General features: G+C 41.7%; 1 protein-coding gene across 7 annotated transcripts; it reads left to right on the forward strand.

The window, feature by feature from the left end:
* The first annotated feature begins 27 nt into the window (after window positions 1-27).
* On the forward strand, window positions 28-27,682 carry shc1 (SHC (Src homology 2 domain containing) transforming protein 1). Of its 7 annotated transcripts, XM_077526155.1 has the most exons (14): window positions 28-219; window positions 6,998-7,032; window positions 14,986-15,150; window positions 16,153-16,223; window positions 16,587-16,650; window positions 18,270-18,389; window positions 19,714-19,767; window positions 20,149-20,200; window positions 21,533-21,659; window positions 21,755-21,902; window positions 22,158-22,215; window positions 22,337-22,453; window positions 23,795-24,030; window positions 25,407-27,682. In XM_077526155.1, exons 2-14 carry the CDS (start codon window positions 7,021-7,023, stop codon window positions 25,533-25,535), a joined length of 1,353 nt encoding a protein of 450 aa, XP_077382281.1. In that variant the 5' UTR covers window positions 28-219; window positions 6,998-7,020; the 3' UTR covers window positions 25,536-27,682. The 7 variants fall into 7 exon arrangements, with proteins under 7 accessions (XP_077382281.1, XP_077382282.1, XP_077382279.1 ...); XM_077526156.1 differs by lacking the exon at window positions 6,998-7,032; XM_077526153.1 differs by lacking the exons at window positions 28-219; window positions 6,998-7,032 and having other exon boundaries at window positions 8,253-15,150; window positions 22,340-22,453; window positions 23,816-24,030.
* The last annotated feature ends 156 nt before the right edge of the window (window positions 27,683-27,838 follow it).

Consider the following 27,838-nt stretch of genomic DNA (forward strand, 5'->3'; position numbering starts at 1 on the left):
GTAGGAGGACGAGTGGGGAGGAGGAAAGGAAGGGGGAGGGGCGGGGGCAGGAAGGCGAGAGGAAAGAAGAAGCAGAAGTCACATTTCTTATGAACTTATTAAAAAGTTAGTGGACGTTCCAACCTTCTACCTACTTGTTGTGTTTAATGATATTCGACGTGAGTGCAACGGCGGCGGAAGTTCTGCGGGCAGGACGAGGTATAAGGAGGAAGAGAGCTGGTGAGTTAAAAGTTGACCACTTCTCTCTCTCTCTCGTTTACACTCTTTCTAGTCTCGGAACGTTCTGCGGTTTGCTGTACATGTCCACACACTTGAGTTAGTTTCGCTCCAGTGGGTCAGTTTAATGGCCACCTGGTCGCCGTGAATGTGACTCACGCGAGCTTTTAATGTTTAACTTTTGAGCTGTCAACACAATTTCCACAGATGCGAAGGGTGAAGCCACACGAGTAACCACATTATCTTCTCAGTCTGGACGAGTCGAGCTTAATTAGACAGTGTCAAGTCAACTGAGTTGCTTCAGTTTGCCATCATATTACATAATTGAAAAAAATGTTTTTGTTGTGTTTCAAACACAGCTGCACTATTAACAAACAGAAATAAATCAATTCATTCCGATCTTGGTTAAACCTTCCTGCTCATTGGTTTATATACCCAGGCAGAATTTGTGAAATTTTGGTATTTTTGGAGAAATAAGACGTATTATGCAGAAATATTCTCCTTTATTTAGGAATATGGTAAAGTCTCTAAATGGTACAGTGTAAACGATTTGTTCTCATAATCACAAACAGTCTGACCAACAGATAGCTTTCAAATCGATAACATGATCAGTATTTTGGGCTGAACAATTAATCAAATTAAAATCAACATTGCAGTGTTTTGATTGTGATTGCAAGTTTCATATCGCTTCATTATGGCCATTCAGTTATTGTATTTTTATATACATGATTTTTTTTTTTTTTTTTAATCCTAATGTCAAGATAAGTTCAGCACTTAAAAAGTGCAGTCCACATGTTTACATATCAGTTTCATGAAACATGGAAAGTTCAAGTAATAACACCACAGATTTGTTTGCATTATAGTTGTAATCTGATTTGTGACTACAGATACAGTTTGTGGAGACGAACAAATTTTAACACACTTAGCAACTTCAGTGGAATACAGGCTTTTCTGGAAAAAAAAAAAGTGGTTGTCTGATCACATGTTTTATTTTAAGAATGATATATATTCCACAAATCTATTTAGAAACTTATGAGCACCTTTTTTTTTTTAATGCTTTGCCAGCCCAGATGCACTAAATTCAATAGAAAAGTTGCGAGTAAAAAGTGACCAAGTCCACAATGCACCTTTAATTAATAAGCTCTGCAAGTCAGACAGCCAGTTCTTTTTGAAGATTTTGTTGGTGTCGTTATCACTGTGTTTGCCTGTTTATCCCAAAAGTTAAAAGTTTGGCTCTTCCAGTATGTTTTTCTTGACTTTTTTTTTTTTCTTGACAGCATTTGAACAGTGCTGTCTGCTGTGTAAAATTTTACATCCACTCTATATTAACTAACTATCCAGCCGACTACTAGCTCCCTTCTAACTAGGACTGGAAGCTAATGTTGGGCAGTTGACTTAACTGTCAGGACTTAACCTCATCTCTTTGCCTACACAGTTTCAGTTATAAATTCCCTGCGGAACTTTTACCACCAAGAACTCCCTTTACCCAGAACTGAAAGTTCCTGGTCTTGTTGGTGGAAAAGCACCTAGTTATGTTCTGAGGTTGGATCCCAAAAAACGCAGACCCAAATAAGATTTTAACTATTTATTCACATCGAGAGGTGTGAAACAAACCTGGCTAGACGAGAAACAACGAGGGTTGCACAGATGAACAGAGGTAATAATCCGACCAAAACACACACTTCTCAGACAGCTTATATAGACAGCGAATCAATCTGATTGGCTGTGGCTAGACATGTGGGTAACAGGACTGACATGGTATTATCTGATTGGCTGTTGACCAGATAAAGAGATTAAAGATTCCTGACATCACATAGCTTCTGACATCGCATAGCTTAAGACCAGTTGAAACCAGATGATGGTTTCATCAGTTCAAAACAGACACTTGACCTCAGTTCAAAAGAGACACTTGACTGTGCGGTCATGACCCAAACATAACCCTGGCCCCAAATAACACACAGGCAAAACACGGTCATGACACATTAAGCATGCAAGTTAGGTTAACAAACGACTAAATTGCTTATAGGTGTGAATATAAATGGTTGTTTGTCTACATGCTCTGCGATTGGCTGGCGACCTGTCCTGGGCAAACCCCGCCTTGCGCCAAAGTCAGTTAGAAAACTCTCTATCTCAAAGGTTTTGTTCACAATGTTTTGTCAAATTGTCACTATGTTAAATGAAATTTTATATATCAAAGTCCTAGTGGTATTGGTTCTTGCTATTGATGAGTAGTCCAAGAGTGAACACTCGTACTGGTATCAGTCCTGTTTCCATGTTAATGTTATATGAAGCAGAATAATGCTGCCCGCTGGAGTTGTCTTTAGACAGCAAACTGGTTTAGTCAACAAGCAGCAAGTACTGCACTCCATTTTGACCCAATTGCTTTAAGATAATTTCCCAGCTTCACATAATCACCCATCTCTTAACAATCAATTAATAGCTTATTATGCCCCTCCCTAATCAGCACTCCCAGTGTTTATTCTAAAATGTATTGTAGCACATATTTTATATTCCAGGTTTAGACCAATCACTGCAAGTCATCTCAAATGTGTACACAAGCCCAACAGTCAGCTAGCTTGTGGTTACAGTTCACCACTCCCGCTGTGTGTATCCATGGAGTCAAAAGCACAGCTAAATTCACCACCAAAAGGTGAACGTCAGATTATTATGGAAAGCGACTGAAGGGTAAGCGGGATGATTGAGGCGGCTGAAGGCTCTTATCAGGGTCAGCCACACCGCACGCTGACGTGATATTATATACGGTCAAGCTATGGACGCGGATGAAATGGAGAGGGTGACAACTGATCGAAAATATGGCCGATTCGGACGTGTCACGAGTAAAACAAACACGTATAGGCTCAAAGCAACAGAGATGGACGGACAGCAATCTCAGGGCACTCTAACGCAGAAATGGGCTCAATCCAAAAATCCACTTGATTAAAATTGGATCTGTCCAATTCAGCATCAATCAAACGGGAAAAGTTTCAGTCCTGACTCCTGACTGACGGGACGGCGTGACATTTGCGATCGTTTCTGCCTCCTTTCTTGGCAGGTCTGTGCAAGTCGTGAGTATGAGTGTGATGCTATCAATCGAAAACAGCGGCGACTTGCTTGCCATCAACTTGAGCACACGTCAACAGGATGTAATACAATTTGATGTATTTGTCTGTCAGTGGGGGCGTATTGTGGCGACGGAATGTAAGTTTTCTTTTCAAGGTCGACGCACGCAGTCGAGTCGACGGTCTCGACCTCAAACAATGGGCCACAGCTGCATTTCCCCCAGCGTCGCTCAGGCGCTGCCTTGGTGTCATTTTTATTATTTTTAATTGGATGCACGGTGGAGCTGTTAAGAGCCAATGCAGCCGATAGGAGTTAATGGAAATAGATAAAATCTGTTGCAGGGTTGAACTGAACTCATAAAATCTTTATTATACTCTCAGGCAATTTTTGAAGTAAAATGTATAAAATAATTGTCATTAGGGCTGGGTGATTAATCAATTTAGTAGTCAGAAAGATTTTTTTTTTTTTTTTTTTTACTTTCATTTTTAAACAGCTTCCATATATCAAAGGACATCCACCGCTGACATGCTCTTCATTTCACTAACCACAGGTTGCGACTAGAGAAGAACTGGTGTCACCAACTAAGCAACAAATAGTCTTTTTACTTCTGAATTGTGACTTTGGAGGCATCGGGCATCATTTTGTTTACAACTTCACTTCAGTGCAATTAACATGATGATAAAATAGCACCAACCACGGTTTCTAAAAATTAGAGAAGGCAGCATAACGTGAATGGTGGAAGCATTGTGGTTGTACAATGGAACAACTTGAAACGTGTTTACTCGACCAGGAATGAAGCAGTACTTCCTGTCCCCTGCTTGTTTTGCTGTTTTCACACTCGTTTTGCTTTGGACGTCACACAAGGATGATGTAAACACCTACAATTATAAAATAGCTCAAAATTATAAATAGAATCCCACAAAAGAAACTCTTGGTATACCATCTCGACAACAATGCTAATGTTGTGTGTAAATATGTGTTTACTGCAGGGGTTGCATGACTTCAGATTATTCGTAGTTGACGCTCAGGTGATGATAGTCGAGTTAACATCCAGTAAATCCATTCCGTTGTGAACTCGCTGACCGCACAACTGTTTGTGATTGAATGAACCAGTCGGTCAATTTGATCAATTTGTTAATTGATGCCTAATGATTGAGATGGCTGTTTCTCAACTAGCCTTAGTGGGTGGGCGGGGTTAGCAGTGCACTCATGCTTTTATTAATTGAGTAAAAACTAAGGAACAATTGGGAATGTTTGTCTATATATTTTTTTTAATTTATAAAATGAAAAAAGATTGGTTGGCAACCAGTCCAGGGTGTCCCCTGCCTACTGCCCAGAGCCAGCTGAGATAGGCGCCAGCAGCCCCCGCGACCCTTGTGAGGAATAAGCGGTCAAGAAAATGGATGGATGGATGGAAAATGAAAAAAGATCACTCGTTAAAAAAAAAAAGACTATACTGTAATTTTTGTCATACAGATTTGCACTTCAGAAATCATAGATGTTCATGTCATATTCATATTTAACCACTTCCGTTTCTAATAGGGGAAGTTCCCTTTTCAGAGCTGTCATGAGATGAGTGAGTGAGATGCCTACTTGGTATTTTTAACCATGACAACTTTTTTTTTAAAGGTTTGAAATTGGTATTTAATTGGCAAGTTTGTGACCCAAAGTTGTTCCAGGACTTCCGGTGTTGAGGGAAGCGTAAGGCGCTAGAAGCGAGGGGGACGATGTAAGAGGAGAGAGGCAGGAAGGGAATGATGGAAGCAGATAGAGATGTGGGAGTGCGGTGGGGGCAAACCCAAAATAGCCAGCTCACATGTTTGCAGTGTGCACCGTGAGACGGGCAGACGGCGATCTCTTGCTGAATGGATGCCTAATCTAATCTTCTCTCTCTACCACAATTTTACTCAAATCAAATCCAAAACATTTTTAATGAGAAAAAAAACCAAATAACGACTCTGTGCTATTATAAGAATAAAGAAAACACGAAATTGTGTAAAAAGTTCTATTCCAAGGAAAATAAAACCTACAATTTGAACTTGAACAAATTAGTGAGATTATGAAACATAGACTTTTTTTTTTTTTTTTTTTTTTTTAATTAGGGCCTGACCTATGTGGATTTGTTTTTTTAGGCCAGTGCCAATTCCGATATTTGACTAAAATTCCAAAAGCCGATTTTTTGTATTATTTTTTTTAATTAAATCTATAATGATGAAAATAACTTATTTTTGGGCCCGTTAACACTTACAGAAAGGAAGATATTACAGGCACAACATCTGACTGTTTTACAATGCTTTGTCTGACAGTATTTATTTGACTTTATAAAACAAAAAATAAATTGGCAAAAAAATGTATGTATGTATGTATTTGTTTATTTATTTTTGCTGCGTGGGGAGTGAATGTTTCTAGAGAGATTTGTTTCTAAATACGTTATACAGTTTGCAGTTTGGAGATAACTACTGAAAACTGCAATGACTGAGAACTCAGACGCAACTTATATACATTTGTTGAGATATAGCATTAAACTGTTTTATACCATTTAAGTTTTCTGTATTTTGGGGGGCCTGGCTTAAAGGGCGCCCAGTGACACACTAGGGGCATGACTCACTCCTCCCCCACATTATAAGAATTTGAGCTGCCAGTCACATATTGGAGACTAGCATGAGCCTTATGTCATTTGTACCACTACAGAGTGCCAACATCCCAAAAATCTTCTCTGGATGAACGATGTCGAGAACAGCTCGGTGTTGGTGTTTAAATTCCCAAGTGTTGTGTTTATTTTGGGTTATGCAAAGCAGCATGTCTTTTTAGCACATATTTAACATTAGATACATTATCTTTCATTTGGTTTCAGCCACAGTTGGTCACGTTAGAGTGCCTCGTCGTCAGCCCTGAGTGCGCACACATTATGGAGAGAAGGTGGACAAAATGCTCGTTTTAAAAATGTGATGTCATAAACATGTTGTCCTTAATTGTTTAACAACACAGTTTTAATAGTACATGCAGGCGAACCCTGAGAATGTCATCATGGGGAAAAAAAATTTAATCGTGTTATAGTGAACTCATTGTACAGCAATGACAAAGCAGATAACATTGTTGAAATTGGTATGAGAATTATGATCGTAATATCTCTCTGATGCAGTCAAAATAGAGCATTATTATCTTTGTAGAGATTTATTTATTGATTAACTCGTATTGGTGTTTCTGTTGAAGTTGCCGTTTAGCATACTATGGAAAGTATATTCACACTTATTCACATTCTATCCAGTGCTCTTCATAACCATTTGATCTCATGTTGACTAGCTGCAGCTGCCTCTCTCCTGCACGCTCGGAGACAGCGTGCCGTCGGGCGTGCCGAAACACAAGCATCCTACACATGCGCTCCTTTCAGTTAATTCCCATCATTCCAAAGCCCGTGTTCCGACACGCTCTCTGGATTATTGCCTCTCTGTCTCGCTCTTCGCCTTCCTCTCACTCTTTTACTGTACTCTCTCCCACTCAGTGTTGCGCTTTCGCCGCTTAACATTACGTCTCTGTGCATGATCCTCTTCCCTTCGCGGCCCTCTCGGCAGTTCCAACGGGGAGCAATGCATGCTGGGAGGCGAGAAGCCGCACGTGGGGCAGCAACAGCAGCAGCGGCGGCGGCGCACGCTGTTTGACTGGCTCAGCGAGTTGTCTGTCTGTGTCTCTCTTGTGCTCATGTGCACTTTGGTGTTTTTAGGGTGACAGACTCACAGGCAGCCAATGGAATATGTGGTAAGACGCAACACAGTCACAAAGCACAAAGGAACACCGTGGCAAAAAAGGTTGGCATAACATCCCATTGGCAAATATTGTATCAGAAATTAGAAAACTATTAGAGGCCAAACTGAAAACTGCCGTGAGACAAAGCTGTAATAAGTGCATGAAATCGGAATATCATGAGGAAATAAAATGGCAATTATACTTTTTCCTTAGGGAAGAATACATTTGTAGTTCTGCAAGAACATTTTTGTATTTATTAGTATTTTTTATTACAATAGTCGTTCCTGAGAATTATTTTTTTTGACAGTAAAATATTACAGGAAAAACTCTAAATTATAATAATAATTTGTAATATCCTGTGATTGGCTGGCGACCAGTTCAGGGTGTACCCCGTCTATTGACCATAGCCAGCTGAGATAGGTTCCAGCACCCCCCGCGAACCTTGTGAGGAGTAAGCGGTTCAGAAAATGGATGGATGGATAGATGGATTTTGAAATCTGAATTTTGTGAAAATAAAGTTGGATTATTGCGGAAAAAACAATTCTGAGAAAAAAACAGTTATGGGAAAAAAATAAAAAGTTAGCAAGAATAAATTGGACTTGAAAGCTTGAAGTGATGTTTTTTTTTCTCAGAACAATCCGACTTTAATCGCATTACATTCTGACGTATTTCTTGTAATATTGCATTATGCTCAATTCGTTTCTCTATTTGTCTTTTTTTTTTCTCCCCAGCTCAGCCCATACTCCTTTGTACACCTCTGATGTGTATATTCATCAAAGGGTTTAAAATGAACCCTACTGCAGTTCATCACTTTCAAATATGATAAATGAATCTAATAAAGGGGCAGCTACTTGATGAAAGCATAAGAATCTAATTAGCCTTGTAGATAGTGCCGACGCAACCACAATTTCAAGGAAGCTGATGATTATTTTCTTTGCTAACTTATTGATATCTAATTTCTTTGGAGTCAAAAAGAGTGGCCGTGCCTGATCTTTTATTTTATTAATTACATTTAAAATTAAACAAAGTAGCTTCCCTGGTAGATGAATAGCGGGAATTTGAAAAAAAAAAAAAAGAACTGTCCTATCACTCAGTACAATGTTATATTCTAGTCATAGTGTTGGCTTTTGTCAACCCTTTGCCACAGTGTGTCATGTGTTTCATGGTGGGGGTTTACACTTGGAACTTTAGTCTATCTTCCCCAATAACTAAACAGGCTACCAATCATATCACAGTATTTCTGTAAGAAGATCTTACGAGGTGTCGGAAAAGTTCCAGGACTGTTGTCACAGATCATATATTTCAAATCTAAATTACTGAATCATCTTCCTCGAAGTACTCCCCCTGCTGTCTAACACGCTTTCCCGGCCTTCTCTGCCACATTTTCATACTCTTCTTGAAGCATTCTTCCAGGATTTTCTAAAGCTCCATTATCACGTCCGTCTTGATGTCGTCCATGTCTTCAAAATGGATAGGACATAGGTCCGGCGAGTTGGCAGTTTGCCTTAGTATGACGATGCTAGTTGCAGTTCATGATATCAGGAAGTTGGAACTGACGGATGCTCGCTGCTCAGGGCAGTGTGAGCAGGTGCATGTTCTTGGTGACATAGCCACAACTTGTCCCGTTGCAGCTCGCGCACTGAATAGGCATAAAAAGAAAAAAAAAAAGGATTATTCTAAATAAAATTGTTGTAGTACCAAAGTAAAAGTACTTATTTCTCGGAAAATGAATAGCTGATTCTCTTTTTTTTTACTGCTTTGTGAAGTAACATCAGGGCAAAAACGAGCTAATGTTGGCCAATAGCCATGCTATGTATCTGCATTGTTAGCAAGTTAATAGTATTTATTTCACCAATTGTAGCTGCACTCGGTTATTCAAGGCAGCGTTACATAAATATATTAACGTTAAATTGAATTAGTTCAAGGTAATGTGGGTGGCGTTCGCAATCGTCTTGGAAATATTGCCACTTTGGAATAAATTTTTTGCATAATCCTTCCTTTACCAGACTTTTCTGACGAGGATTTGTCAAATTGTGACTGATCGGTGTGTGGTCATGTGATTTTTCGCAGCTGTTAAGACTACAGAAAAAAAATCAGCTCATACCGCTAAGTGTTAGCAGTTTTCACATCATGACTTTTTTTCTTCTTTTTTTTAAACCGCGATATTCCTAGCAGTGAACAAAGCAAAGGCAACAGGATCTGTTTGTTGATTGACTGACCCACATGAAAGGAGAAATCTCGTAGTTTGTGTTTAGAATATCTTTTATGACACCACTCCTGGAACCTTTCTGACACACCTCGTATACCCAGTAGATAGACACCACGTGGTTATGTAGTGCTACTGCAGTGCCTCTTGTGTCATTTGAGGACTCCTGTGGATCACTTTGGGTGACTTCCTCTGCTTTCTGCAACGCTGCCTTCTCACGCTTGAACGCCAATCTCTGCTGCTACTCTCCTGAGAGAATCGCACTAACGCACAGTGTCGCTACCTTACGTAGGGGAGGGTGAACTGTCTCCATCCTGTCTCTCTGTCTTTTCTTTCGCTCTCAGCATCTCAGGTTACCAAACATGAGTAAAGGCGGAGCTTTGGACAGTCGACCCCCCACACTCCAGCCATGCAAGCCCTTGTTTCCTCACTTATTCCACATCTCCATCTCCCCGCGGAGAGCTAATGTGCGGCGGGAGCATCCTGCTGTGCATGCACATGTACACAGCTATACTGAGGTTGCGGAAGGTGGGGGGAAGGAGAGGAAACAGGATGAGAGGAAAGGAGGGGTACTGTATGTGTGTGTTACAGAGAGGGAGAGAAGAGAGAGAGTGATGCTGAGAGACGGTAAGGGCAAAGAATAGGAGGCAGCGTCACCCGCCCAGACAGGAGGGAGGGGGAGGACAGACGGAGTGGAATTGGAGGGGGAGAAGAGGAGCACAATGAAGTAGTGCCATTGTCCGCCCTGGCAGCGCTGCCATTCTACCATCCGCCCGAAGTGAATGAGGAAGAGGAGGGGAAAGAAGTAGAAGAGGAGAGGACAGTCTAATACAGAGGAGGACAAGTGGAAAGATGGAGACGCGCAGCCGATGGTGACTTTGTGAATTAATCCAGCGAAAGAGCGTTTCAGCGGAGACGTTTTTTTAGGGAGTGGAAGGACTGAGCGGAAGGAACGGACAGACGAGCGGCTAACATTTCTGTCATGTGAATATGGACCAGCTTGTTTTTTAAACCAAATAAGAAACTTCTTTGTACAGAAAAGAACTAATTACACTCACTCAAGTAGTGCTTTTTCATGTTGACCTTCTGATGTTCTAGTTTTCGTGTGTTGTTGCGTACAATCTTTATCTTTAAATATTCAGGTTGTTTTTTATGCAAGTTTTCTAACCATCAATGTTGTTCTCTACGCTTGCTGTCGGGTCGTTTTACTCTAACTTGCCAGACATGCCCTAGTTGGAGCCAGCCGCATGCCGCCAACATGGCATGTCAACATTGATTGGCTCTTCTGGCTGGCGCGACACCGCTCCAACTTTGATCATTTCCTGAAAGCTATTGATCTTTCAGGGGGAGTTTGGTCCTACTGTTTGGTGAGACAAAGAAATAATCATGTGGAGTCTTCAGCATTATGATTAGCTGTCGTACGATTCAACTACGCTCTTTGTCTGTCAACTCTCTTTCTGCCATTGTCAGGACTTGCTCAGCAAACCTCCTCAACAGGCATCTCTTTTAATCGTCTGTTGCCATGGCAATGGGCTGCAACTGCAGACGGAGCAACATGTAAAGTTTTTCTTTGTGTTGCTTGTTTAAAACCGGTGCTTCTCCATCTTGTAATTGTATCCATTGAGTTGAGATGATGCAGCACATTTGAATTTGTGATGGTGTACAGTTTTTAGAAAATTTCATCAAAACGGTCACTGCCTTTTGTTTTCACGCTCTAGACGGTCATTGTCTGTGCTGAGCTCACCAGTGTCAGAGAATCAGGGTTGTTTCAGGTCACCTGTAAGCCCCCCCCCCCCCCCCCTCCCCATTCTGTGTTCACCCTATGGCGAGTCTCAGCCGCTTCCTTTGTCCCGATCTCACCTTAATCACCTGCAGCGAACCCGAATCGCCATCAGTTAAACTGATGTGCCGTTGGAAGGAACGTTGGGATAATTTAAATTAACAAACTCATTCCATGTGGACATTTTGCCGTGCATGGCTGCCTGGTCTTGACACGGCTAATTAATGATTAGTATAACATTTGTAGCAGGTTCTTCTCCTGTCAACGTGCAGATGACACAAGATTTCCCCTTGTGTATAGCGGGTCTTATCTAAAGTCACCACACCTAACCTGCTGTCTCCCCTGCGTGCTTGAGCATCCTTTTGGCAGCGCAAGGATCTTCAGCAGTTAGGTTCTGTACAGCCAGACACAAGTGACTAGTTTAATTAACTGACTATTGTTATGTTTGTGGCAGTTTATCGTACTGTCCATATGTAGATGACTCAAGATTTCCGCTGACGTGTAGCGGGTCTTCCCTGAAGTCGCCTCACCTAACATGCTGTCTCCCTTGCGCGCTTGAGTATCCTTTTGGCAGCACAAGGATCAGCTCTTCTTTTACAGCAATTAGTTTCTGTACAGCAAGTTGCTAGTTTACATAATTGATTATTGTTGTGTTTTGGGCAGTTTATCATATTGTCCATATGTAGATGACTCAGGATTTCCAAGGATGTATAGCGAGTTATTTCCTCTGGAATCACCTGACCTACCCTGTTTCCTGAAGCATTCTTTTGGCAGCACGAGGATTAACAACTCTTTGAACAGTTCAGTTGTGCTAGTTTAAATAACTAATTACAGTTTGAATCTTTTGTAAATCCTTTTTTTAAAAGAACAATCCATTTGTATTTGGGGTTTGTCAGACTGTTTGGTTTAGCCTTGGTGGCCCCTTGATGGTTGGCCCTAGATGGCCCTAATACAGGGTGACTTTTCCAGCCATACTTGTTTCACAATTTCTGTCTCATACTGCTCGTCTGTGAGCGGCTCGTCCACGGTGCTTCTAATCCACGACCAGATGGATGACTAGCGAGCTTTGCTAGACAAACCCCTCTGTGGTGCTAGACTGGTTGTGGGCGACTGTTGGTTGTGCGCCCGCCGCAAGCTGGTGCGTGGGACTTTAGCTGTGGTCTGAAGTGTCTTTTTTTGTCCTTATTTCACATAAATATTGGTGCCAAACCTCGCAGGTGTTATCTAAGTAAGGTGTGCGCCGATCTCCCAGGAGGGAGTAAAGGTCAAGATATTGTGACTATAACTAGTGCCTGAGCCACGCTGAGGCGGAGGTGTTGCCTGTTAGACTGTTTTCTTTGCGGAACTTTGGCTTGTGGGAAGCTGTTAATGTAAACAGACTGTTGTTTGCCTTTAAGGTTGGACTATGCAGACTAGGGGTGTGAATTGCCTAGTACCTGACGATTCGATTCGTATCACGATTCACAGGTCACGATTCGATTCGATACCGATTAATCCCGATACGAATTTATAAGTCGATTGTTGCGATTTTTTTTTCATTCAAATTTAGAAAATACTAATCAGTAAGCTTGTAGAGTGTAAGATTTATATGAAAATGTATTATTTATTTATCTGAAATTATAGAGGTTGTAATCTGTTTCATGTTTGAACAGCATTAAAATAAAATATTAAGGCTTAATGTTCCGTTCATATAACATTCTTCCATGCTCAAGGTGTGAATCCTAAAAAAATTAAAAAAATTAAAAAAAATCGATTCTGCCGATTATTGAATCGATTCGAGAATCGCGCGATGTAGTATCGCGATATATCGCCGAATCAATTTTTTTTAACACCCCTAATGCAGACTATAAGGTGGTACACTACATCTGTACAGTAGTCTACAGCTTGGGAAGCTTTTATCTTTAGATGAATGAGGCCTACATCACTGCTCTTCTCTCAGGTAACTGACTACTATCTGGACATCTTGCTTGGCGTAACAAGGTTAGAACTGCTATGCATTGAAGGGGTCAGCAGAGTGAGAGTTTAATTGTGTATTACAAATCAGGTCTCATTACTATCACAACAAACCCGTTGGCCTTCAACTAGCCAATGGCCTGCATCCTCTAGTGTTACATCACCACCGTGCTACTGCAGTGTATGTCAGACACTTAACCACATTTCCAATGGTGCTCTGGAGGTGACCAATTTCAAACCACAACGGCCTCACTTCTTTTAGCCATATCAGGAACTTCAGTCAGGAACGGGCCGATGCTAGCCCAGTCTTAAATCTTTTGGTTTTCTAATTTACTCTGGTGTCTAAGTAGGTGAGCATATCTAGCCTCTCGCTGTCCCTTGCTTCGAGGCGAGGGAGGCAAGAGAGGCTTGGGGTTAACACTTTCTAAACAAGAGGTACTGTTAAACGGGACAGCCTGGAGAACGGGCAAGCAACCGCGGGAGGGGGCGAGGGGGAGATCATCTGGAAGAGGCGAGAGGAAGTGGTGGCGCGGGAGAGGGCGGAGGCGCTGGAGAGACAGAGGCTGGCTGAGTACATTGTGTGGAGGAAGAGAGAGGACTTCCAGGAGAGGCGAGGAGAGAGGGAGAAGAGAGAAAGGAGTGCCGAGAAAGGGAAGGAGGCAGCGCCAGAAGTGATCTGGAAGAAGAGGGAGGAAGACAACACGGTTAGGGAACCAGCTAGGGCCAGTCAGGGCGGACACCAAATCGTTTGGAGGAAAAAGGAGAGGGAGTAGAAGATTTTAGCGGGCTTTAATAACAAGGGTGCTTCTACCAGGAGTTGGACACTAGCCATATATTTGTAAGCTTGCTTTCTCTCCTTTAGCCGATTTGAGGTTGCAGGTGTGTGTCGTAGGCTATTGACCAATTGAAGTTGTGCATGTGTCGTCGCCTTGTTAGTGTGTGCAGCCCCCTTGCGATTCCCCTCGTTGGCTGCTAATAGGGTTTTTATCGGCCTGTGCCAAGCTGGACAGACCTGCCAAGGGAGCTGTCTCGCACACACACATGCGCGCACGCACGCAGACTCCTTCCTCAGAGCAGTATCACACACGCACATATGCAAGTGGTGTTGAAAGACAATCACTTGTGTTGATTTTCTTTGGTGCCAATGACAGCTGGACTGAGAGACAAAATCTTCACATATAATTTTTTTTTAAATGGCCTGTTTGCGGGAGCAAGATGAGTTCTTGGTCATGAGCTGATCACACAATGAACTCTGATTTGAGAAGCGAACTGATGTCAACATGTCGCGCACTGAGACGCTCCAAAGCAACCGTCGTCTACATCTGTACACAGCCATCATCTGGAGCGCCGCTCTTTTCCTAAAAGACATTTTTAACACTGCTTTCATTGTGGATGAAGCCATTTTTCAAGCGGTCCACTTTGGGCTGCCTGCTAATGAGTGGAGGACTGACAACCGGACAGATGGATGCCGCTCTTACGCTGAGGGAGACCGGCTGCGCGTCCTTAAGAGAGAAACTCTGAATTCAGAAACAAAAAGACCTTGATACGAATCACTACAGTCTGTGTGGACTTGTGCAGACATAAAAACTGAACCATTATGGAGCTTGTCCCGAAAACAAAGTACACCCACTTCCGAAGTGAATCGCTCAGCTCGACTGACGAGACAAACTCCAATCCATCGTCCTTCCCTCCTTCAAGTCCTGCCACCCCTCTCACTCCCTCTCCTGGCTTACCTTCCTCTCTGTCCTCCTCCTCCCTCACCCCCATCTTACCCCCCTCTTCTCCCCGGCCACCTGAGAACAGCCCCACCACCCTTTGCTCCTTCTTTCCAAGGATGGGCTCCTTGCGCCTGGGCGTCTCTGCCACCCTTCTCCCAGGACTCAAGGCCTCCAGCAGGCAACCGCAGCCCCGGGCACCTGTCGAGTCCCCCGGGGACGATGGGAGCAGCTCGAGCTCCTCCCCTCCGCTGCATCACCCGCTCGCCCCTTTAACCGCTCCTTCTCCTCCTCCCCGACCCCTGCTGCAGGACATGAACCGGCTGGGAGGGGCAGCCAGGAGGGCACGGGTAGAAGGTGCTCAGCTCGGAGGAGATGAATGGACTCGGCATGGCTCCTTCGTCAACAAGCCCACCCGTGGTTGGCTGCACTCCGACAATGTGGTCAGCAGCACCGGTGTCTCCTACTCCGTACGGGTATGTGAACGTCTTTGTAACCTGTCACCATTGGTCTGCTTATACCGTTTCAACTTATGGTGCGTCTATACGGTAGCAGTTAAAAGCTTAAAGATTTTTAAAAAAAAATCCATATATTGACTAGCGGTGTCAAACTATAGTGCGTTAATTTTGAGTTAATTTAAAGGTCCTTGAAAACACCACTAATTATTTTTAACGCGTGATTAATGACCGCCCCTCAGTTGGAAAGCCTGGACTGGGGGAATTCCAGTCACAAGGCAGCAGACACTTCATTTATATAGCGCTTTTCCACCTTACAAGGCCCTCAAAGCACTTTACATTTTGACGACCCATTCACCTACTGATGACGCAGCATCAGGAGCAATTGGGGATTCAGTATCTTGCCCAAGGATACTTCGACGTGGTCACAACGGCATGGGATTGAACCCACAACCTCTGGGTTGGGAGACGACCGCTGAGCCACACTGCCCCAAATATGCCATCTAGTGGCAGAAAAATGACCAACACAAAACACAAATCAATATCACACGTTTTTTTACTGTAGCACTAGTGTTGTCAAAGTTAAAGCTTTAACTCTGCTTTAACTCGAATTAAAGCTTTAACTTTGACAGCGCTAATCTTAACTCAATTTTATGAATTATTATGAAATTACTATATTAATGCCTAAAAGATGCATCCATATTTTTATTAGTTTAACATATTTTTCCACTTTTATGTTAATAACAAGAGTTTGAGAACTTCTAAAAAAAAATTATTGTACATTTAGAACATAAAATTTGCGATTAATCGTGAGTTAACTATTGAAGTCATTCGATTAATTAATCGCCTGACACTCTTAATATTGACACATTTGTTAACAATCAAGGAATCAATATTGCGGATGTACCTAACAAAGTGTCTTATGAGTTTATTTGGCACACTTTTCAAAAGTTAAGCCAACAGGAAAAGGTTGCTTTATTCCTGTGTTGCTCATGTTGCGTTTACTTCCTATTTCCTGTGCAGTACATGGGTTGCGTAGAGGTCCTACAATCCATGCGAGCGCTGGACTTCAACACAAGAACTCAGGTCACCAGGTGAGGACACAATGTTCGCTGTTTCGAGTGTTGCAATCCTCATGTGTCTGGAGTGGTTATATGGTTAAAATGTGGCTAGACACATTTCTGTGTTTGCCTGCTTGTCCATCCTTTTTCCCCTGCTGTCGAGTCTGACTTAGTATTTGCATGGTGCGTGTCTGCATGTCTGCTGCTTTCCTGACCCCCCTTAAATTAGAATGTTGTGGCATTCCAGTGGTTTCCTTCTGGTTTCCGTCGCAATGTTTTCGTCTGTGTCGCTGCCGGGACGAGCACACACCACCAGCGACAATACGTTGGGATAGTCGTTAAGGTGTCAGCGTTAATGATATGGTACACCATGCTTGCATGTTGTAAATCTTTCAGGGAGGCCATCTCGGTGGTGTGCGAGGCTGTGCCAGGAGCCAAAGGAGCCCAGAGAAGAAGAAAGGTACACAGCATGCACACTGTCTACGTACGCACACCCATTTGGGACATTATTTATTTATACAGCTTAAGTGGGCAGCGGTGGTAAAGGGTTTTCGGGATAAGAGCTAGATTTAGCTTGATTGTCCACTCTGTGGTCAGTCGGCTATTCAGTCACACAAACTGGCGCATCACACATGCGTCTGGATTTAGGTTGATTGTACACTTCTGCGGACAGTGGTGTACTTGCAGGTAATTACCAATCATACGCCGTCGCTACAAGAGTGGTTCGAGAGGTGGAGTCATAGGTTCTACAGCGTAACCTCCAAAGTTGAGGTTCCAGGTTAGTCCCTTAGGACATAATTTAAAGCGGATGGATTCATTCCAGGAGAAAAACTGGCACCATCATAAATGTATTAACATTAATTCAAATTAATCTAAGTTAACCAGAAGACAAAAATAAAGTGCTGCCACTAACATGTTGCGATTGTCAAGGAGGAAGAGGACTGCCCTGGCCTACCTATATTATAATGATAGAAAGAGGAAGTAGCCAAGACAAAAGTGAGAGTTTGGATATTTGAGGGTGGCAATGATCACCTCATTCATTGATTTATTTGTATTTATGCATTTTGGTGACAGTGACGATCCACACTTCACTTTTTAGACCCAGGTACATACTGTATAAAATGTCTTGTATGTAGATCTTTGGGGCAATTTTTTTATTTATTTTTTTTTTCCCCTCCATTTTTCCACTTTTGGGACATTCGTTTGTATGGAGCCAATGTCATGAGGACTAGAGATTAGCTCCAACAGCCGGTCTGCGCTCGGTTCTTGTAAAACTAAAAACAGACAGGTGGCTATACTCAATGGCCTCGTGCCATAGCACTGTTTAACCAAGAAATGCCTTGCCTGTAGCAGACCGTAGCTGACACAATTATAAGATTTAGCTAGCAAACCTAAAAGCTCCCTCTAATTATTGTAATCTCTAGTTATTCTAGCCAGGCATGTGAGTCCTATCCCAAAGTTTTGCTTTCAGGGACACACTGGCACAATAGCACTGGTGTTCTCAAGAGATGGTCTTGGCCAAGGCTTTGTGGATCGTCCTGTCTGCTCCTCATGGGCCACAGTTGGCCTTGCACAGCAGACAGGATCGCTTTCACAATTGCAGCTGTTCTCTCACACCCCAGCCCAGTCACGAGCACTTCCACACATACACCCACAGGTTCCTACACTGACATGGTGAGGCTCTTATCAAAGTGTGTTTTTTTTGTTTTTTTTGTTTTTTTTGTTTTAACCAAAGGTTGCCATTTGGTGCACCAGATCGCCTCCAAGGACCACATGAGTCGCTCGTGGGCCTGTTCTAGAAATAGCTCTCTGGTGATGGGACATTGTGCTTTTCTAAGAATGTTGTAGAAGTAATCGTTTGCTAATGGAAACACTTGTAAAGATGTATAGAAATCTAGTGTTGCATTTTGATATTTATCCGTTTCCTACTTTCATTGTTATTATTGTGAGAAACTGTTAACATGATCAGTCTCTTCACATTGATGAACTGTAGCCCTTTGAATTAATTAGCTCTTCAAAAAGGTTGCTGACCCATACGCTGCACTGTATTTGTTTATTTCTGCTTTCTCTCCTTCACAGCCGTCCTCACGCTGCCTCGCATCTATTCTGGGCAAGAGCAACCTGCAGTTTGCTGGCATGACAATCAGCCTAACCATCTCCACCAGCAGCCTCAACCTGCTGGCATCCGACTGCAAACAGGTGGGACAGAATCTCTCTTCGGCAGTGACCACGATTGCACAGACTGCAGTCATCCCATATTAAACCAGCCATATGACAGACAAAAAAGCCAATACGTAACATCCCAGTAATAATAATAGCGTTCACACATTTCACTCCAGCCTCCATCCTGTGGGTGTATGTGAGCGCAAAGGATGAACAGGGTTTGCGTAACTTGAAGGATAACGTGCAAATTATAGCGCAGTGGCAACATTTTAACATCTTCAGGTCAAATTCCAGAGGGGAACGCCAACGTAGGGATGTAACGTGGGTGTGCTTCCTCGGTCAAGGACTCTCGGTGTGTAAAATCCAAATATGAATTGAAGTCTTCTCATTTAGTGATACATCCAAAACTGAGTACAAGTTAAATGATGCTGCTTGGCGTCCTTGTTGGTCAAAACATGTCAAGTGAATTAATTTTTCCCAAACGGTCACCATCATAAAACATTTGTTAATTGTACAGGATATTTAAGATGCTTGACAGATGTAATGGAAAGCTAAGTGACAATTGTTTTTGGTGCAGTAAATAATGTGCCATTTGCTGGTCATTTTCATGCCAGGTTAGCCATTCTATTTCATCTACTTTGCAATTTATGCTAGCATCTGCTCTGTGAAATTTATTTTCTCCAATTTAATTGCTCAAAGCCAAATAATTTCGTATGTACCAATTTCCAGTTATCATTGCATGAACAGGCTGTTGCCTCATTTACTGTGCAGGAAGTGTTTGTGTGAAACCGAGGGATGCGTTGTGCAACTAAATGTTTAATAAATGTGGTTGTTCGAACAGTAATTATGCTGTAAGATCTTTTTCTCCAAGTACAACATCCTGCAGTTTATTCTTGTAAGTGACCGTTTTCCACTTCCATAAATTCCCATGGACACTGTTCAACTATTTTTACAACCCTTATGTATTCCTGTTTTCCGATGGAGAGATGGTAGATAGTAATGCAGCGAGTAATTTATTTATTTATTTATTTTTTTAAACACAAACAGGCAGCTATTCGCAAAATGAGTCTCTGGCCAAACACTGAGACCAGAGAGTATTGTCAAGTGTTAATGCTGATATTGATCCATGCTCCACTTTTGTTGCAAACTGTTGAAAAGATGTCCCACGCGTTGCCCTTTGCTTTTATATCTCTGCTAGAGTTCATGGCACGCACGTGATGGAAAAACAAAGCACTTCTGCCAGTAATGACTCTGCATGTCTCCTCATCCACATGCTCTCATCTCCCGTCCTTCATGTCATCCATGTCTCTCTCTGTCTGTGTCTGTCTCCTCCTCCTCTTCCCTTTTTTCCCCTCCACAGATAATCGCCAATCATCACATGCAGTCCATCTCCTTCGCCTCTGGAGGAGACCCAGTGAGTCAACCGAGCCACCTCTCTGAGCTCACATCTCTCCCTCTCTCTATCTGGCCTTTTTCCGTCTTCCTCCAACCAGCCTGCATATCCGTCCTTCCTGCTTCTTTCTGTCATCTTCTATTCCAATGATTACCACTCACTCCACTGCCGCCTCGCCGGTCTTCTTCTCCTCCAAGCTTGATCTTATTATTACTCCGGCTTATCTCTCTTTCAGCTCTGTGTTATGTTTTTCCTAACTCCTGTTACAACTCCAAAAGCCTGCGGCTTGGTCTTTCTTCTTGTCAGCCTTTCTGTCACAAAACTGCACACTACTTCTTCTTCCTATATTGATCCCCTGCCTCCCCTTGCTTTCTCCTAATCATCTCGCCCTTTCTCCCTCAGGACACGGCTGAGTACGTAGCATATGTGGCCAAAGACCCAGTCAACCAGAGAGGTGAGCAAAAGCAGCAACATTGCCATTCTGTCACTTTAAGTCTTTCCTATCCACCACAGATTCATTTTGTCCTTAAACGAGACATATTATCGGAAATTGTTTTTTTAAATGCCTGTATACAGATAGTTAAGGTCCCGAGAGAGTGCCTAGTTAATCTTTCTCCATATTTGCGGGTCTGTGAGCAAGCCAATCTGAATGTTGCCAGATTGCAATGTAACTGTACAGTTATTTATCATAGTAATCCACTGTTTCGTGTGAGTTTTTTCTATGTTGGCTTCTCCTAAGCCTGGCCTGGTGGGAATTTGTATTTGTGTTTTTGCCAATGTGCACTTCTTACATGGATCCACTACGAGTATGGTTGCAGAACCCCTTGTGATACTGTTTGCGGAAGAATAACTGAATTGTAGAAACTGTGGATAATGTTATAGTGGCTTATGTTGTTCTTTTTTTAATCCAATAAAGTAACATTTCTGTTGTTTAACTTTTAATACAGTTCCGTTGTATTTGCATTTAGGTTTTTTTACGTGAATGTTCGGTCCAATATTTTGCTTTGATGTGCAATACATTTTTATTGACTATTTAAGGACAGTTATAGAGTGGGGAAGGTTGAGAAGTGGCTCGATTACATGACACAGGCCCGCCTCCTCAAAACGGGCTGATTTCAGAAAGGCTTTTTTATCAAACGTGTGCTGTAATTCTTGAATGTTGTGGTATTTTGACAAAAGCATGTCATATAAACATTATTAGTTGAATTGTAGGGATTATAACGTGTATCATAAAGAATAACGAAAAAAAATGACAACAGGGCTCTGCACTGCTTTGCTGAGTTTGTCCTTGCAGTGAACCTGTTTTTGTCTGAGGGTGTTGCTGGATTTGAACTGCATTGGAATGTTACAGTATGTTCGTATTTCTCTAACAAACTGAGCACGTAGGGGACCACAACATTCCACCTCCCGTTTTGGACAGGGTGTAGCGGCAGGCTCTGCTTTCCCTGGTGGATTTGACAAAAGCCCAGTTATTGTACCTGCAGGTAGCTACAGCCTCAGCGACGCATGTCTCCTCTTTCTTGTATCTGTCGTTGAGATTTCTGACAACTCCTAGGTTGTGTTCAAACGGACGATGAGAGTCAAAAAGTAGGGTTGTACTGCGTGGGCAGAAAGCACTGCAAATTCTTCCTTTGTATTTGAGTTCTCCAGTTTCCTTTAATTTAAATTAAATTCATATCTGACAATAAATTTGTATTAGTTATTGAACAAGTATCAATGAGTAAGACTGTAACCCCAATAGTGTTTTGTCTATGGAAGTGCAAATAATCGTCCTCTTGCCTTGCAGCATGTCACATTCTGGAATGCTCTGAGGGTTTAGCCCAGGAAGTCATCAGCACCATTGGCCAGGCCTTCGAACTGCGCTTCAAACAGTACTTAAAAAACCCACCCAAACTGGTCACGCCTCATGACAGGTACTCATGCACGCATGCATCTATTGGCTTGACTTACATTTCACATACAATCTCGTCTTTGTGTGTTATGTGTACCACTTTTTTTTTTACATCAGAATGGCTCCGTTTGATGGCTCTGCATGGGAGGAAGAAGATGACGAGGCCGCCCTCCTGCCTGACGTCCCATACTACAATAACTTCCCCGGTAAACAGCCTCCCCCTGGTGGTCTGGTTGACATGAGACCACGTCCGGGAGCCACACTGGTGAGACAAACAAGAGTTATGTACGCATGCGTTGCTTTCACATGAAACACAGATCCTGATGGTTCTGCGTTTCAGAGATAAGAGCACAATCAATTGTAAGACAAGCGTAACAGAGACTCTGATTAATCTCAGCATGTCACAATTGACTTTTTCAAATCTTTTTAAGTGGCCAAAGGCCAATGTTCTGCACATGCAGTACAATTTTACATGTGTCTAAATCATTTCTGATGCGTCCGTGTGCTTGTGTTTTTACAGCCTTATGGCCAGCCGGGTCAGAACGACATTCACAAGCAGCCTCTGCCGCCTTTGCCAGGTAAGCTCCGAATGCCCTTGAGGCAGCAGATGGGATGCGTCAACGTTATCATTCAGGCGCAGAATGAAGAGTGAAAGATTAAATATGCGTAACGTAACGTAAATTCAGTGCTTGCTTTTAGTAGGTGCCAAGGAAGGAGGGCGAGAGATGTTTGATGACCCCTCTTACGTCAATGTGGATAAACCCCGCCCACCAGTTGCCGCCAATGGCAATGCTCACAGAGATGCTTTTGATATGAGTGAGTTACTATGACTCTAAGCATAGCATGTAATAAAACTATGTTTTTCAATAACATAACTTTTTAGACCATGGTGTAGGTGACAAATAAATAACTACTGTTTGATAACAATAAAACTTCCTAATGCACCTCACATATTTTGCTACTCTGCATTAACTGTGCATAGTACTCATTTGTTTTATTTATTATTTGTTCAAGAGGGAATTGCTACTATTAAAGTTGTTGCCAAAATAGTAAATAAATAAAATGTGAAATAAAAGTATGATCATCAATTATATTGAACCTTCAGTATTCAAGTCTAAATGTTTATAATTACTGCCATTTTAATCATTTATATAATTTTTGTTCACAATGTACTATCTAATTACTTTCATTTTCCTTTAATTTTGACTCACAAAAGCCTCCATAAACTACTGCCAACCACTTCGTAATTTGTGCGAGAGTATTAAATGGGTCTGGACAAACATCGGTAGTGCATGAAATGGTAGCTATAGTTACCTTTCTACCTTGAGGAAATCAAGGGTTAATCAGTTACCCATGCAATAAGAAGAGGTATGCATGCGCGTGTTTAGTTTGTAGGCCTGCAGGAAGATGAGTATTAAAGAGCCTTTGTCTATTACAATTTTGTCCAATTGCTCAAACACTAAAATGACATGCATAGCACAATTATTTAAACTGACGCAGAGAGAGCAAAACCTCTTCTCAAGTCTCCTCTCTCCAAAACCCTAAACACATTTTCTGCTTTACACATATTTTGCAATTCAAAATGCCACTTTTTAAATGCACTGAACACGGTTCTCTGCATAAGACACAACAATCTGACATTAGGTCACATCATGTTTGCCATTTGAAAACACTGCCGCCTGGCCAAACACCTCAAAGGTTAATTGTTACCACCTCAATCAGGAAGTAAGCACTATAAAAGAGACCACAGACAAACTTTTTTTTTTTTTTTTTTAACAATTGAAGCATGGCAGAGAGAGGAAGAGGAAGAGAGGGTGAGAATGCTGGTAGAGGAGTTCATGACCACAGAAGACAACTTTCTAATGAAATCAGAGCATATACTTGTTCACTCCAATGTAAACATATCTGCTGTGCATATGTTGCACTGGCTTGTGAAAAACAAAAACAAAAAGCAAATTTAAATTGTTAAAAAGTTTGAACAGCATGTGTGTATCTTCAAATATTTATGTGCATGTGAACAATCTGAAGAATATTCTACAATTTGAACTATTTCAGTCTTATAGCTAAGCAAACTAAAGAAAACACATATAAACATAATAAATGGAGTTGATACACCTCGTCCTCCTAATAAAAGTGAAAATCCCTCTGTCTTTAAAGAGCCATTTGATGATGCCCTAGGGGGTTCCACGACAGCAGCGCCCCCTCTGGTGGAGCAACTACAGTGCGAGACCTGGTTCCATGGCAGCTTAAGTCGCAGGGAGGCGGAGAGGCTGCTGGGCCGCGACGGAGACTTTCTGGTGCGGGAGTCGGGAACCACGCCGGGGCAGTACGTCCTCACGGGACAGCAGGGCGGTCAACCCAAACATTTGCTCCTCGTCGACCCGGAAGGAGTGGTGAGTCCTGATGGGATCAATGAGGGGGATGCAGGGATTTGCATCCAGTTTCTTGTCCAAATATGTACCAACTTCAGGTTATTCAAAGGCTTCAAGCCAAATATTGTGATTCTCAACAACCTGAGGCTTAAGATGTACTATACATTGCAGCAGTCTGATGGCAATAAAGCTTCTCAAACTGGCACTAAACTGCCGTTGGGGACTGAATAACTTCTTGCCAGGTGGAAATTTTGCAACGGTGCTCCAATGTCACCTGGTGAGCCGCGGGCAAGGGAATGACAGGCTTAGAAAAACTGCAAAGCCTAAGCCGTGAAATGATGACAGAATCACGTCTGTCCCAATGATAAAAAGAAAGTGAATAGTGACTTTTGGGATAGTCGGTGTACAATGTTAAGTAATATGAAATGATTGATTTACTTGTTTGGGATATAAGGAGGAATGTAACATTTCTGTAAAATTTTCATAGAAACTTAAAAGGATTAAAAGTTGACGATTGATAGGAATTAACATACCCCAATATACAATAATTAATACAATGAAATATGAATTGTGTTTTGTGTGAGTATACTATAAAAAAAAGAATTTCATTATTTCAGACTATCGTACATGATGTACTGTAATTGAGGCGTTACATAATTCCTCGCATACAAAGTAAAATGAAATAAAATTGCACAAAATAAATGAATAAGGCCACAACTCAGATACTTGTCATTGAATACTTGTCCAGAAAGTTAAAAACAAAAAACTTGCCACACAGATTGGCTTGAACCACAGGTGCTTCTAATCAATTGGCAGGTAAAGGAGCTAGTCTCCACCTGTGGCTAAAGCCAAGCTGTTTAAGGGTAATTACTTTCTGGACCTGGATTCACCAACCCTGTGGTTGTGTAATTAAAAAAAAAACAAACAAAAAAAAACAAAAAAACTACCATTGCAGTAAAAAATTTTTTTTTAGCAAGCTCTTCATGCTTGTCATTTAGCTACATGCTATTTATATTAGTAAAAGTAATTTATCACTATAATGGATATATAATGAAATGTGTTGTGCATGGCCAAACTTTTTCCTATATCATTATCTATTAAATAATTCCGTGTGGAGTTAATTATTTCCTTTTAGTGCTATACTATGATATAGAATTTTGGATTTAAAAAAAAAAAAATAGTCAAATTTGGACAGACTGGAATATGTGGCAATTTATCCAAAAAAAAAAAAATCTCAGTCATCTGGGGTAATAAGTATAAAATATGAATGGATTTTGTCTTTGGACAGTAGACGTATCAATATTTTCTTGACAAAAGCAGTTAGTAAAATTAAAATAGCAGGCTATTGCCAGGCTATGACAGATTTAGTTTTCCTAACATATGTTTTGTGCTCACAGGTCCGTACAAAAGACCATCGGTTCGAGAGTGTGAGTCACCTGATCAGCTACCACATGGACAACAGACTCCCCATCGTGTCGGCGGGAAGTGAAGTGTGTCTGCAACAGCCGGTGGAGCGCAGAGCCTGAAAAAAAGCCAAAAAAACAAACAAACAAACATACATGGCTCCACCAAATACAACCACAGGAATACACACACCGCCACCAAAAGGAAAAAAAAAAAGTGTACAACGTCTCTGACATGCTGCTGTTGTAAACCAAACTGTGAAGTGCAGTCCCAACTATCAAGCAAGCCACCCTGAAGCACTGCTGCGTGGTCGTCACAGCCTAATGTGAAGCAGGGAGGAATATCCAAGGAACTAAATGCAATTTCAAAAGAAAACAACCATAAAAAAGGTCTTAATTTGTAATAATTCAACAACAAAAAAGAACATAGCAGCATGAATAGAACACGAGCTTGCATGCTTTCATCGTGATTTCCATCCTTGGACGTGTCGCCGGGCAGAAAAACAAGCTTTTTTTTTTTTTTTAAATAAGTAACTCACCTTCAAGAGCAGCCTTGAAGACCCTAACCACTCCCCCCTTAAGGACTGTTGAACTTGTGATGAGGGGCAAAAAAAAAGCACGTATGCAAAACTGGGACTGGGACTATGCCAATGATCACCTTTTTGTGTTTTGGGAATTTTTTTTTAAAATATATTTTATCTCATGACATACTGGACTTCATAGGAGTGATTCCACACACACACCAGTCATGCCAAAGAACAGCAGAGGATGTGCACCGGGAGTCTGAGCAACAATGTAATGCACCTAAAAAAAAAACTATTTTGTATCGTGCTCTCAAATGCATCACCATTGGAGAATTGTGCTATGATGTCATCAACCAGCGCAACAATGACTAGGGATGGTTTTCAGTGACAAGATACCCAATATACAGTGGAACCTCCAACAGCATGGGTGACTTAAATGGTCAAACATAAAACCTAGTACCTATCCCGATGATGTTTCAAGTGACTTTCAGAAGTGTGAAAAACTAAAGTAAAACTACCGAGCCCCATAATAGAGAGGAAGCAGGATCGGGAATACTGCTGTCACCTAGTGGTAATTTATAGTGCACTTAAATTAGCATCTTTGTAGTCAAATTTGTGTGAGGAGTTGATTGTTGGCAGTAGAGTGCACTAGTGGTTGGCATATCGGCCTCACAGTTGAGAGGTTATGGATTCCAGTCTTGAAAATGAATTGCTGTCATATGATTGCACATATTTTACATTAGAAACATCTCATCACACAACACCCAGGGTTTCTTTTTTGCACCTATTTTTCACAAAAATGTCGCTTCAACTGAACTTTTGAAGCATTGGAAGTTCCACTGTATGTCTGCATTGACAATCTATAGGCTCTCGTGTAAATCCGCAGACAAGAATGTAAAGGAAACACGATGGATTTCCCAATGCTGCGCGGGTCACACGGACTGGATGCGAACTTTTTTTTTTTCTTTTTTTTTTTTAAACAGAAGGAACCAGAAGTCCAAATGTCACTCCTCGGTATGCTGTTGTCGTTACCAGTTCATGTTCTATTTGTTTTGTAATCTCTTTGTGCCTTGTTTCTTCAGTGCAGTCACCTTATGTACTTAATTCACAAACGCTCTCAGTTAAAACAGACTGCAAAAATAAAATAAGACACATCAGTAAACAAGCTGAACCAGTGATGGCAATCGCCTCTGATGCACGCATTGAGCTTGTACAGTCACAGATACTTGATGTCACCTGTTGTGGGGGTGGGGGGTGGGATTTCCTGAGCATCTGTAAATAACGTTGACTATAGTGCGAATGTGATGAGTAGCTCGCAGGGAGCTTTAGATGGACATGTTGACATATGAGAAGGGATCTTTTGGTCACATGGTAGCTCAAACTGTACCTGCCTGGACACACGCACACACACACGCACTGCTTTAGATCCAGGCTGCGATTTTTAGAGCCGCACCATTCGTCAAGTGGTCTTGTGTTCATCACAGCTGCCTTTGTCGCATGATTTAAAAAATGCATTGATGAATTTTGTGTTTTTTTGTGTCGGTGATGGTGGCAATGTGACTTGATTTGTGTCTTGGAGGAAAAAAAGCCAAAGGTTACTTACAAAAAAAAACAAAAAAACTTGTGCACAGGTGATTTGAGTTGTATGTGTTTTTGTTTTAATACTTGTATAAAAGGAAAATATGTTTACACCTGTAACTGAAAGTCTAGATTGCATATATAAATAAATGCATATATCAACATTCATTTTGTTGGCGTGTTTGAATTCCTGCCTATAAAAAGTTAACAATATTAAAAAAAAAAAAAAAACGCTCTTTGTTCATTCACTTGCATGTTTGAGGGCTAAGAAGACAAAACATGCCAAAGTGTAAGTTTTTAAAATAAGTATTATGCAAGAAAAAA

This window comes from Festucalex cinctus, chromosome 7, assembly GCF_051991245.1.
Source record: "Festucalex cinctus isolate MCC-2025b chromosome 7, RoL_Fcin_1.0, whole genome shotgun sequence".
NCBI classification, from domain to species: Eukaryota; Metazoa; Chordata; class Actinopteri; order Syngnathiformes; family Syngnathidae; genus Festucalex; species Festucalex cinctus.

Coding starts and splice junctions, on each gene's coding strand:
- shc1 (XM_077526149.1), top strand. CDS start 14,557: ATGGAGCTTGTCCCGAAAACAAAGTACACCCACTTCCGAAGTGAATCG. Junction 19,768..20,148: donor TCGCCTCTGGAGGAGACCCA/GTGAGTCAACCG, acceptor TTTCTCCCTCAG/GACACGGCTGAGTACGTAGC. Junction 22,216..22,336: donor GCCTCTGCCGCCTTTGCCAG/GTAAGCTCCGAA, acceptor GCTTGCTTTTAG/TAGGTGCCAAGGAAGGAGGG.